General features: G+C 44.7%; 1 protein-coding gene and 1 pseudogene across 1 annotated transcript in view; one reads left to right on the forward strand and one right to left on the reverse strand.

Moving 5' to 3' along the window:
- Positions 1-1,594: 1,594 nt before the first annotated feature.
- LOC114205899 (ATP synthase F(0) complex subunit C3, mitochondrial pseudogene) lies at positions 1,595-2,408 on the reverse strand (annotated as a pseudogene).
- Positions 2,409-5,562: 3,154 nt separating this feature from the next.
- The window catches only part of RAB10 (RAB10, member RAS oncogene family), an 86,439-nt gene continuing 78,485 nt past the window's right edge, over positions 5,563-13,516 (forward strand). Inside the window, exon 1 of the mRNA XM_028099434.2 lies at positions 5,563-6,212. Within this exon, the coding sequence (XP_027955235.1) occupies positions 6,086-6,212 (127 nt within the window). The 5' untranslated portion in view covers positions 5,563-6,085. The remainder of the gene's footprint in view (positions 6,213-13,516) is intronic.

Here is a 13,516-nt window from a genome sequence, read left to right on the forward strand (position 1 = left end):
CTCTCCCCCCACCCTCTGGCAAATAAAATAGAAAAAAGAATAAAAGTGCTATGGGAGTTCAAAAGACAAACAAGTTCCTTCCAGCAAGTGTTGGGGAAGACTTAGGGCAAGCCCTAGCCAGTGAGCTGACAGAGCTAGTCAGTAGCTGAGCTGTCCCTGAGTCTACATTATCTGACTCCTAGTTTAGTGTTTATTCCACTGTATTTATTCCACTATTCGCATGTTCTATGAACTGAGCCAGCCAGGCACCCCTGGAGGTAGAATTTTTGATAATTAATATTTTTTGTTTTGCTTATGTGCAGTTCTAAGTTTCTAAACTTAGAACTTAAATATCTTCAGTATGGTGAGGATATTTAAGCTGAATGCTGAAGAGATATGGGGGGGAGTTGAGGAGAGGGTGCATTTCACATGGAGAGAACCACATTAAACTAAGCATGAAATCAAGAAGATGCATAGTAACTGCAGAAAAGATGACTAGTTCAGTTCGTCTGGAGACGAGTCTGTGGAAGCTAGGATGGGGAAATAGAACTCACTGGCTAGGGCTTGCCCTTAAGTGCCAGCTCAGGAGCCCCGTATTTCAGAACTGAGGTATCCCTGGAGAATATTAGAACAAACACATCCAAAGGGCTGGGGAAGGCTCATGGGGCAATCATTCTCTAACATGAGATAGGACTAAGTCAAGATATGTAGGCAGGGCAGAATATTGGCAGGTGATGGTGATAAGAACAGCCGCAGCCTCTGGGCAATTGGTACTCAGCATCAGGAATGTCTAACACAGACCTTCCTCAGGGATGTCCCTGCTGGAGATTGGGAATGTGAACAGAGGAGAGATAGGCAGTAGCAAATGGGCAAAATCCCTGAGGTTGGAGTGGTAGGTTTGACAGCAAGGTGATGACATAGCAGTGGGACTGCCATTCAAGGGAAGAACTCTCATTTTTGAGGAGAACAGAGAGAGCAAGGGGCGGAGAAATTAGAGGAAGAAATTAGGCAGAGAGAATGGAAAACACATGGAGGAAGAGGAGTAAAGATGAACCTGAGTCAATATTTTTTGAAGCGGGGATTTTTTTTTAAGTTTATGTATTTATGTTTTCAAGTAATCCCTACATTCAACATGGAGCTCAAACTCATGACTCCAAGATAAAGAGTCGCACGTTCCTCAGACTAAGCCAGCCAGGTGCCCTGAGGCAGGTCCTGAAAGTTGAAGCTGAAGACTGGAAACATGACTTCAGTCAGCTGTGTGTTCTCTAGAAAAATATACAAATAATTCCTTAACTAATAATATGAATATATAAATATACCTATTTTCTTTCTTGGCTTTGCAAATATTTGAACTAGAGTCTTTACAGAGCAATGTTTTAAATGGCGTAAATCCTAAGCTAGTACTAAATTGGCATTTTCTTTCACTAAGTTTTAGCATCTATCAAATATTACTTCATGGTGCTAAGTTTACCTTTTAGGCCTACATAAATCCCCCGTTTTATTCTTTTTTTTTTTTCTAGAGTCAGAGATCTTTCATGCTTTGGTCATTCCAGCCAACTTCAGTGGTAGATACAGCTTGATGCTCGTCGAGGTCTTATTCCGGCAAAACTTTTTTTTTTTTAAAGTTTTCATCTTTAATGAAATGACCTTGGAAATAATGTACATTTCCATGACACCAATACTACAGTTTTCGGAGTCACAGTAAGATACACAGAATTACATCCGTAATTAATATGAATGCCAACATTTCAAGCAGTAATTTCTGTTACATGGCAAACAAAATCAAGAAAGCCACCATCAAACAAAAGAGACCCATAGCCTCAGACAAGGCAAATCCCAGGATAGCATATGAGAACAGCTGCTGCTTCAGCAAAGGGTTTCTGGCATAACCAATGATAAGGCTGCCAAAGACTGTTCCAATACCAGCACCAGAACCAGCCACTCCCACTGTTGTAGCACCTGCACCAATAAATTTGGCAGCAGTATCAATGTCTCTGCTGATTGCACTGGTCTGAAACTCCCCTTGGATTAGTTGAGACACACCATCCTGGGCCCCATTAAATACCGTAGAGCCCTCTCCAGTCCTAGCCTCTGGTCGAGATAACACTGATGCAGAAACTGGTCTGTAGGCAACTCTGGATCCAGCTTGGATCAAAGCGGGGGTGCAGGCAAGCTTGGCGCAGGCGAACATCTTACACTCTTCGGGGCAGGGCAGCTGGAGGACCTGGGTGACGGCCGACGTGGGCTCCACTCCCGCTTCCCTTGTTCCCTGGAGGTGGCGGCGGCAGCGACGGCGGCAGAGGTCGAAGGAGTGGCCACTCTGGCAAAACTTTTAATTAACTTTAGGGAAGCCAAACATTAAGTACTGGCTGAGCCTCCCAATTCCCATCTCCATGCAGTGTGATGTCCTGTTGAGGTTTTCTTCCCTTTTCCCTTGCACATAGTGCTAGCTCTGCTACTAACAGTGTGACCTCTGGCAAGTCCCTAACGTCTCTAAGCCTTAGACTTACCTGTAAATTACGTGCAGGTGTTGAATTATGATTTAAAGATATGAAAGCTTGGGGCACCTGGGTGGCACAGCTGGTTGGGCATCTGACTCTTGGTTTTGGGTCAGGTCATGATCTCAGGGTTGTGGGATCGAGCCCCTCGTTGGGCTGTGCTCTGAGCTCAGCACAGAGTCTGCTTGGGATTCCCACCCTGCCACGTGCTCTCTTTCTCTCTCTCAAATAAGTAAATCTTCAGAAAAAAAAAGATATGAAAGCTCTAAAATTCTATGATCCTGACCCAATAATAAATAAAATTTGTTAATAAGTGTAATTAACTCCTAAGTTTTCAGAATATTGAGCCCATGGAGGAAAGGCTCTAATTGATAGAACTGCTCGAAACAACTGGGATAAAGCATAGTTTTTATTTTCCATATTTAGCTGCCCTAATTCCCAAAATTTATGTAGTGGAATTAATTAGGCTTTTTTTTTTTTAAGATTTTTATTTATTTATTTGACAGAGAGAGAGAGCGAGAGAGGAAGTACAAGCAGGGGGCGTGAGAGAGGGAGAAGCAGGCTTCCCGCGCAGCAGGGAGCCCGATATGGGGCTCGATCCCAGGACCCTGGGATCAGGACCTGAGCCGAAGGCAGACGCTTAACGACTGAGCCACCCAGGCGCCCCTTAATTAGGCGTCTTAAATTTAAAAATCATAACATTTGAAAATGCTTTACAATATCGGGGCTTGAGTTAATCAAACTTATTCTTTTGTTATTTTTAAAAAAAATTTATTTATTTGAGTGAGCAAGAGAGCACAAGCAGGGGCAGGGGCAGAGGGAGAAGCAGCCATGGTGGCTTGATCCCAGGACTCTAGGATCATGGCCTGAGCTGAAGGCAGACCCTTAAAGACTGAGCCACCCAGGTACCCCATAATCAAACTTATTTTGAAAGGGAGAATCATGCTAACACTGAAGATTCCCTGAGGTGCTCAATGTAATGCAATTGATGACAAACCTGTGTAGCACTGACCATAGCTCATTTTGATTTGATTAGCTACCCTATATTAAAATTGTTGGTATTATCTTAAGACACTCCCAACTAGAGGATAAGTTTTAAGTGACAAGAGCAATTATAGAAACGAACTGAAGGGCGAGATGTATTAGAGAAGACAAGCATTTTCAGTAGGGAAGCTTTAGAGGTGGTTGGGGAGGAAGAATGCAAGCCATGCCTTTAAAAAATGGGAGCCTGAAATATGATTACCCTAACCGCCTCAAAGACCTATTTTATATTTCATTTTTTTAAAGATTTTATTTATTTATTTGAGAGAGAGAGAATGAGAGATAGAGAGCACAAGAAGGAAGAGAATCAGAGAAGGAAGAGAATCCCTGCTGAGCAGGGAGCCCGATGTGGGACTCGATCCCGGGACTCCAGGATCATGACCTGAGCCAAAGGCAGTCGCTTAACCAACTGAGCCACTCAGGCGCCCTATTTATTTCATTTTAAAAAATTTTTTATTTATTCATTTGAGACAGAGATACAGAGAGAGAACATGAGCAGGGGTAGAGGCAGAGGGAGAGGGAGAAGCAGGCTCCCCGCTGAGCCAGGAGCCCGATATGGGGCTCAATCCCAGGACCGTGGGATCAGCAGACGCTTAACCATCTGAGCCACCCAGGCGCCCCTCAAAGACCTATTTTTTCTTTTAAGATTTTATTTATTTATTTGACAGAAAGAGAGAGACAGCGAGAGAGGGAACACAAGCAGGGGGAGTGGGAGAGGGAGAGGCAGGCTTCCCACGGAGCAGGGAGCCCGATGCGGGGCTCGATCCCAGGATCCTGGGATCATGACCTGAGCCAAAGGCAGACGCTTAAGGACTGAGCCACCCAGGCGCCCCCAAAGACCTATTTTAATCACATATTACATACACAAACATTTTGGGGGTGGTGGCAGGGTGTAAAAATGTAGTTTTTACTTCCCTCTCAATCCCTGTTTCCAGATGGCTCAGGGTTTTCTCCTGTGTTAGGTTTAACCAGCCTACCAGGTTCAACTTTCCAGCCATGACATCCTAGGTGTGCTTTGCCCGGTGAAACAAACAGAATGGGAGGGCAGGAGGATGACTAAACTACAGAGAAGAAGAAGAGGAAGAGGGAAGCCTAAAGACTGATGGGGAGAGACAGAAGGAAGGACGTAAGGCATATGAAAAGAAAAGTGCAAGGAAGAGGCAGCGTAGGGTTGGGGTTGGCTTCACTATCCTTCAATTTTGGACACCGGTGGTTCGATTTTGGCGGCAGGGAGGGGCCCTGCTTCTTCTGTATGGAGCTCTGGGCTCTCCCGTATTCCAAAAGGACCGCAAGGCCTGCAGTGTGTTCTCGCCGTAGAAGCTCCCACTTTGCCGGGAGGTTCTCCCTGTGCCCAGGTGTTCCTCAACCTTGCTCTCCTCGCCCTGAAAGGCGGATTACATCATCCCAACTTGAGCAGCCCGGCCAGTTTTTCCATGTCAAACTCCTGCTCTCTGGAACGTCAACTCTCGCTCCTTAAGTAAAACCAGGATGGAGCTCTAGTGTTTCTCCTGTCACGATTAGCCACGAGGGAGGGCACTCCGGGATGCGTCTCCTTTTAGCAAAGAACCTATTAATGACCCAGGGCGCCACTTTTTCTCGCGTTTACGAACTACAGCTATACAGGAACACACGGCCATCCAAGCCAGTCACTGCTCCAAGACCTTCAGCTCGACAAACGCGACAAACACAACCGAGAGCATCCTCAGCGTAGCCGGGAAGGCGACCCCAGGACGAAGGGGGGGTTTCCAAGGGGCTACTCCAGCGTGCCGCGCCTGCGCAGTCACCAGGCAGCGCCTCCCCGCGGGGCGTGCTCGTAACGCTGCGCACCCTATCAGACGGCCGCAGGGAGCGCGCCCGCGGCCTCGCCCTCTCTCGCCCCTCCCCTCTCTCTTCTCCGCGGGGCCTGAGACTGGGGCTCGGAGACCCGGCGCGCCACTCTCCGCCCCCGCATACCCTTACACCCGCCGGCGCGCGTGCGCAGAGGCGATCCGCAGGGCGAGGGCGGGAGGGAAGGGCGGGCGTACGTCCTTGCGTGCGTCTCAGGCAGCGCGCACGCCGGCGTGAGAGGGCACGGGGAAAAGGTGGCTCTGGCCGGGGCGGCTCGGCTTCCTGTGGATATGTAGCTGAGCTCTTTGGCTCGGGGTCCTTCCTCGCTGCCACCGCCGCGTCCTGGCGCGGAGTTTCTGCTCGGGAGAGAGACTGTCCTCACGTCCGTCGCGCTTCCTCGACGGCAGAGCTTGCTCGCTCGTCCGTGGGAGCGTCCCGGCCGAGCAGCTCTGAGGGGGGAGGGGAGGCCATTTTGTCCCGACCGACTCCCCGGAACCGGGCGGAGCGGCTGGGAGAGGCTGCGGAGCCGCGGTCGCCGCCCTCGGAGGCACCGGACGCCGCCACCGTCGGGGCTTCCTCGACGAGGCCGTTCGTAGGTCGCCCGCGCCCTCTCGAGCCCTCGTTTTTCCCACGCTTCCCCGGTACTCCGGCCTGAGAACGCCCAAGTGAGGAGTTGGCCGTAGTGAGAGGGACCGATCCCTTGGGGCCGCCGGCGGCGAGAGCCTGAGCCGCTCCTCCCAATGGCGAAGAAGACGTACGACCTGCTTTTCAAGCTGCTCCTGATCGGAGACTCGGGAGTAGGGAAGACCTGCGTCCTTTTTCGCTTTTCGGATGATGCCTTCAATACCACCTTTATTTCCACCATAGGTAAGACCTGCGGGAAGATGGTGTACGGTCTGGGTAGCCGCAAACCGTTTCTTCTACTCCAGACATCTTGCTTCCCGGAATAAACGCCTTTGTTTCAGTGATTCCGATTCCAGGCGACAGATCCAAGTTACTGTTTGAATCGACATCGAGCTTACTGGGGCGGGGTCTTCCCATGCTTTCCATCTGGTCTTTTGCTTTCAAGTCTCCTACTCCGTTCATTGCCTCTGTTGCAAAATATGCAGCATTAACCACGTCCCGGAATGGTGTTTCTTTAAGTGACTGGGACTGGCTTTTTCCATATTTGTGTGGCGTTACTAGATGTACGATACTTGTAAGGGATTTATTTTAGTGGTTTGGATTGAAGCCGTAGTAGTCATTTGGTAAAGGCCTGAATTTATACTTCAGGGCAAAGAGAAGATTCCATATGGTCATAACTTAGAGTAAACCTGAGGGTTTGTGTGAGGAATAATTAAAGCAAATTAGAGGGGAAAAGTGAGTTCCCCCGCGTTGACTAATCCATTGATGTGTCAAACAATCGGAGGCTCTTCGTGCTTGGGGTGGGACTCAGTGGCATGTTTGCCTCACAGTGCTTTTGCAGACATCAACAGAAGCAGTAATCTAAAAGAGATGATCAGTTTCTGTCCTCAAATCCGAAAGAATGAAGCTCTCTCTTCTGTTTGACTCTACGCTGCAGTTTAAGTCACAGGAAAACATTTGGCCAGTCCTAGCTCTAGAACTTCTCATGTACTTTCACCTCATGTTTCAGAATTACTTAGTGTGGAAGTAAGAACTAAAGATTGACCTTTTTAGTTGGTTTCCCATTTTGGAAAAGAAAAGGGAAGGCTTTAGGAAAGTCCCTTCGGACTCTGGTTAGAAAATTTAGTGGAATTAACACTTTTGTTAATTGTATGTGAAAACCGTCCCCCTGCCCCCCATAAATGTCTTAAAGAATACGTAGTTGCTCCTGTCATTTGGAGCCCAGCACTGAGCATTGGGGAGTGAAACCCAATTATAAGTGTAACTAGTTTTATGTTTGAGACGATTTGAAAAAGCATCTGCAGTCTTTTCGGAACTCTGAGAATTGTCAGAATTAAGCTGATTGCAGTTTATGGCATTACTGGAATGGTTGAGTTGGATTTCTCATGTCAGAATTTTTGTCAGCTACTTAATTCATTCTTACAAATTATGCTGAAACTAAATTGGGCAAGTGATCATTTAAAATAGATTTTAATTTTACTCTTCCTTTTTTGGGGGTGGGTAGGAGTCCTTGCAATCGTTATTTCGTGTGTACGATATTATTCTTTTGACCTGTCATAAAGTTCATGAAATTTAGAACTTGTTCTCTGCTTGTGGATTAGCACCTCCTACCACTAAGTTTGCTTTTAACATTTCACTTTTAACTGTAGCTGGGTGGGTCGGGTGGTTAGTTCAGCAAATATTTATTGAGCACCTAATGTTAGGCACGGTTTTAGGTACTATAAGTGGTGAGTGGTGAACACAGTAGACCCCTCGAGCAGTCTAGTGAGGACAATCAGAGTGTGGGAAGTGCTACAGTAGGGATGAGCACAGGGAAGGAGGGGTGACTAGCCTAAATCATGGGGCGTCTTGAGTAGGCTTGCATGGAGATGATGTCTGAAATGAAGCCTGTAGGACATAGGAGTTGGACCAGAGGGATGGCATAGGATCTAGAAATTCTGGAAAAGGGAGCACAGTATAAACTTGTAGTAAGATCAAGGATTTAATTCACGTGGGCAGCTTTAACCTGCCATTGAGAAGGGTGGTGGAGAGTAGGAAGCAACGCATTACACCCCATCTATTCCAGTTTTTTTGTAATGGGTACATAACCCACAACTAGAACTCAATCCTGTAAGATAATGACACAATCTTGTATAGTCCTTCTTTTTTAAGTTTTATTTATTTTTTTAGTAGTCTTTACACCCATCCTGGGGCTTGAACTCAAAATCCTGAGATCAAGAGTCTCATGCTCTTCCAGTTGAACCAGCCAGGCACCCCTTGTGTAGTCCTTTTATTAGGGAAGATGTGCAGTGGTTTTGGTTTGATCCTGCTGGGCTGGAATCCTACTTACATAGGCTGTGGGCTTTGGCAAGTTACTTAACCTCTGTGTGCTTCAGCTTTTTCTTTTTTTTTTTTAAAGATTTTATTTATTTGACAGAGACAGCGAGAGAGGGAACACAAGCAGGGGGAGTGGGAGAGGGAGAAGCAAGCTTCCCGCGGAGCAGGGAGCCCGATGCAGGGCTCGATCCCAGGACCCTGGGATCATGACCTCAGCCGAAGGCAGATGCTTAATGACTGAGCCACCCAGGCGCCCCCAGTTTTTTCTTTAAATAGGACCTACTACATAGAGTAGTTGTGAGGATTTTATGGGTCAGTGAGAGTAAAGCATCGAGTATGATACCAGGCACACCGTAGGAGCAGAGTGCATATTAGCTAGATATAGAATGTGTGTCCCTTTGGCTGTTGAAGTGCAGCAGAACAAGTTACGTTATGGATTGAATGCCCTGTGCACAGTGGTCACTCAAATATTTGTTAGTGCTCTGCTGAACAATTTCACATTAGACTCTGAAACTTTCGTATTTTGATATAAAAATATTTGATGGCATTTTGATAAAGAAGATAGGTTGAAGAGTGTGAACTGAGAAATGAATAAATACATAAGTGTAAAATTCTGAACATAGCTCCAACGTATATTGCATGTATTATTCTGTGTGCAGGTTTTGAAGTCTGTTGTCTTAAACCAGTGCTGTTTAAAACAAATATAATGTGGGGCGCCTGGGTGGCTCAGTTAAGCGTCTGTCTGCCTTTGGCTCGGGTCACGGTCCCAGGATCCTGGGATTGAGCCCTGCATTGGGCTCCCTGTTCAGCAGAAAGCCTGCTTCTCCCTCTCCCGCTCCCCCTGCTTGTGTTCCTGCTCTCCATGTGTTTCTGTCAAATAAATGAATAAAATCTTTAAAAAAAAAAACAAATATAATGTGAGCCAGCCACATGGATTTTTCTGGCATTAAAAAAGGTAAAAAATATTTTTTACATTAAAAGAAGTAAAAGAATGAGGCGCCTGGGTGGCTCAATTAGTTGAGCATCTGACTCTTGATTTTGGCTCAGGTCATGACCTTGGGGTTGTGAGATTGAGCCCTGCTTTGGACTCTGTGCTTAGCGGGGAGTCAGCTTGAGATCCTCTCCCTCTGCCTCCATTCCCCTGTGTGTGTGTGCGCACACGTGGGTGCTCTCTCTAAATAAATAAATAAATAAATAAAACTTGGAGTGCCTGGATGGTTCAGTCGTTTAAGTGTTTAACTCTTGGTTTTGGCTCAGGTCGGTTGTGAGATTGGGCCGTGTTGGGCTCTGGGCTCAGCATGGAATTTATTTTGAGATTCTCTCTCTCCCTCTGCTCCTCCCCCTGTGCTCTCTTGTTTGTGCACGCTCTCTCTCAAAATCTTTTTTTCTTTTTTAAGATTTTATTTATTTTTGCGAGGGGGGGTAGAGAATAAGTGGGGGTAAGGATGGGGGTGGCAGGGGAGGGGGCAAAGGGAGAAGCCGACTCCCTGCTGAGCAGGAAGCCTGATGAGGGGCTTGATCCCAGGACCCTGGGATCATGACCTGAGCCAAAGGCAGATGCTTAACTGACTGAGCCACCCAGGTGCCCAAAATAAATAAAATCTTTAAGAAAAAAATAAATTTTTTTTTTAGATTTTATTTATTTATTTGAGGGAGGGAGAGAGAGAGCGAGCGAGAGTGGGAGCACAGGTGGGGGGGGCAGAGGGAGAGGAAGAAGCCGACTCCTTGCTGAGCAGGAAGCCTTATGGGGGGCTTGATCCCAGGCCCTGAGATCATGACCTGAGCAGAAGGCAGACACCCAACTGACTGGGCCACCCAGGCGCCCCAGAGAAAATAAATCTTAAAAAAAGTAAAAGATTTATTTATTTACTTATTTATTTATAAAAAGATTTTATTTATTTATTTGACAGAGAGACGAGAGGGAACACAAGCAGGGAGAGTGGTAGAGGGAGAAGCAGGCTTTCTGCTGAGCAGGGAGCCCGATGCAGGACATGATCCTGGGACCCTGGGATCATGATCTGAGCAGAAGGCAGACGCTTAACGACTTAGCCACCCAGGTGCCCCTATTTTTTATTATTATTTTTTTAAAGATTTACTTATTTTAGAGCGTGTCCGTGTGGGGAGGGGGAGGGGCAGAGAGAGAGAGAGAGGGAGAGAATCTCAAGCAGGGGCTCAATCCACAGACTTGAGATCATGCCCTGAGCTAAAATCAGGAGTCAGACACTTAACCTACTGAGCCACCTAGATCCCCCAAAGAAGAATTTAATGATAAATTTTAACTCGTTTTTATCCCAAATGTTATTTTTTCCCAAATGTTATTTTATTATATAATCAAAATTAAGAAAATGTTGACATTTTATATTTTTTTCCCCAGTGTATATGTTATACCTAAAGCGAATTTCAATTAGATTGGGCACATTTCAAGTGCTCAATAGTCACATGTGGCTGATGGCTACCATATTGGACAGTGCACGTCTAAACAGTCTGAACTAGCTAGTTGGCTAACGTGCAGATGACTAGAAATGACTTTATTTATTTTATTTTTTATTTTTAAAGATTTTATTTATTTATTCATGAGAGAGAAAGAGAGAGAGAGAGGTAGAGGGAGAAGCAGGCTTCCAAGGAGCAGGGAGCCCGATGTGGGACTCGATCCCAGGACCCTGGGATTAGGGCCTGAGCTGAAGGCAGACGCTTAACCATCTGAGCCACCCAGGCGCCCTGGAAATGACTTTGGAAGTATACTACTTTTTAAAAAATTTTAAATTTTATCAGTAGACTAGGGTATTTTTTTTTGTCTTTGACTTTTTAAAAAATCTGGAGCATTTTCTAATTATAATGATAGTGAAATTTGAGTTGTTACTTGATAGTTAAAATCTCCTGAGGTTTGGATAGGTAGTTCTCTGGCTAGGTGAGTATTCAGAAATAAATAGAAATAAGTATTCAGAAGGGCCAAACTGTCAGTATTAGGCAGGCCCTCATTATTTCAGTCAGAATCATTTTAGTTGTTCATTGGTCATTGATTCTTGGAAGAATTTTTTTTTTTTTTTAAGATTTTTACTTATTTATTCATGAGAGAGAGAGAGGCAGAGGGAGAAGCAGGCTCCCAAGGAACAGGGACCCCGATGCGGGACTCGATCCCAGGACTCTGGGATCCTGACCTGAGCTGAAGGCAGACGCTTAACCATCTGAGCCACCCAGGCACCCGATTCTTGGAAGAATTTTTACAGGCTTATTGTGCTTATAGTACACTCAAAGACTACTGTATTTAAATTTTTCTGTGTACTTTTAATTCCCACATATTTACATCAGAAATTATGTATGATATTTATGGTCAGATTTATTGCAGATAGAGTTGCAAAAATAAATTACTGGTATGTTTCACACTCAACATTATCAAAGAGAATCCAAGGGCACTAGACTATAAGCTACACAAGGGCAGAGATGGGTTGTTTGTTTTTGTTTTTGTTTTTGCTGATAGATGCTAAGCACCTAGAAGAGTCTCTTCATTTAATGGGTGCATGATAATGAATGAATGAAGAGAGGCAGAGAGACAAGTAATACAGAGTCAGGATCCTCTAATATAGAATAGGGACCAGTTTTATTTTAATATTTCCCTTTCTACCTCCTTTCTGAGCATTGTATATGTGAAGTAGATTGGGATCTTTGCCTAAAGATATTAGCTATTTGGCTAATAGAGCAATTTTAGGGTAAAACTGGCCTTGGAAATTCAAAGATTGAGAAGTATTTGCTAGAAGAGAGTTACTGGTTTTGGACTAGCAAATTTTAGTGGTTGATTTGGTTATAACCCTCTTGGCAGTATGAGGTCAGGAAAACATTACCCTTTAGTGGTACAGTAGTTACATATACTTGTCTCAAGGCAGAAATTTTTAGTGGACTGTCTTACTGAATGTGCTACTTTTTGGTGTTGTTAATCTCTCCCTCCATGCCTAGACTTATTATTACCTTTTCCATAGGGAATTTCTTTCATTGGGAAATGGAGCATCTGGGCTCCATGCAAGAAGTTAAATTGGTAAAGACTTGCCCCTGGGAGAGGTATTATGAATGCACCCTTTTGTTGTCTTTCTGAGTGATTTTGCTAAGCTTTGAAAGGGGAGGATGGTTCCACTAGCCTGCTTTTAAGAATTGGTTGATGAAGTTGAATTGAGCCCATTTATATGGGGAGGCTGCTTTTTAGAGAAATGAAAAAAACCTCTGACATATTAAATGTGGCTAGACTTTGCTGTGGTTTTCATTCAGCAGCTTATGCTACAGGAATTCCAGAATGCCTAATGGATCATTCGTTTGAACACGGTATTTTTAGGATTGATTAAAAACTATCCAGACATCTTTCCCAAAGAAGATATACAAATGGCCAGTTAGCACATGAAAAGGTGTTCAACAACACTAATCATTAGGGAAATGCCAGTCACAACCACTATGAGGTGTTACCTCACACCCATTCGGATGACTGACTTCTCACACATGCACTTTGTTACACCATTACCTGTTTAGTTTCTTTCAGTTTCCTTTGGGTACAGACCCAGAAGTGGAATTGCTGGATCATGTGGTAATTCTATTTTTAAATTTTTAAGAAACTACCACATTTTCCACAGTGGCTGCACTGTTTTACATTCCCACTATCACTGCACCAGTGTTCCAATTTCTCCACATCCTCACTTACTGTCTATTATCTATTTAGCGGCATTATTATCTATTTAGCGGCATTATTCATAATAGCCAAAGGGTGGAAACAACCCAAATGTCCACATGAATGTAGTATTGTATACATAGAGTGAAATATCACTGAGCCTTAAAAAGGAATGAAATTCTGGTATATGCTACAACATGGCTGGACCTTGAAAACACTGTGCTAAGTGAAACAAGCCAGACCAAAAAAAAGGGACAAATATTGTGTGAAATCATTTATATGAGGTACCTAGAATAGGCAGATTCATAGAGAAAGTGGAATAGTGGTTAACAGGGCCTGGGGACTGGGTAATGGGGAATTATTGCTTAATGTGTACAGATTTTTAGTTAATGGGGGAATTATTGCTTAATGGGTACAGAGTTTCATCTTGGGGAGATGGATAGTGGTGGTGCTTGTATAACAATTAGAATATAATGACACTGAATTGTATGCTTAAAAATGGTTAAAATGCACAAAAAGGCAAATATTCACTCTATGATTGCACTTACATGAGGTATCTAAATTCAGATTCATAGAAACAGAA

The sequence above is a fragment of the Eumetopias jubatus genome, unplaced genomic scaffold (assembly GCF_037043125.1).
Source record: "Eumetopias jubatus isolate StellerSeaLion01/CBP00866 unplaced genomic scaffold, mEumJub1_p1.0 scaffold_9, whole genome shotgun sequence".
NCBI lineage: Eukaryota > Metazoa > Chordata > Mammalia > Carnivora > Otariidae > Eumetopias > Eumetopias jubatus.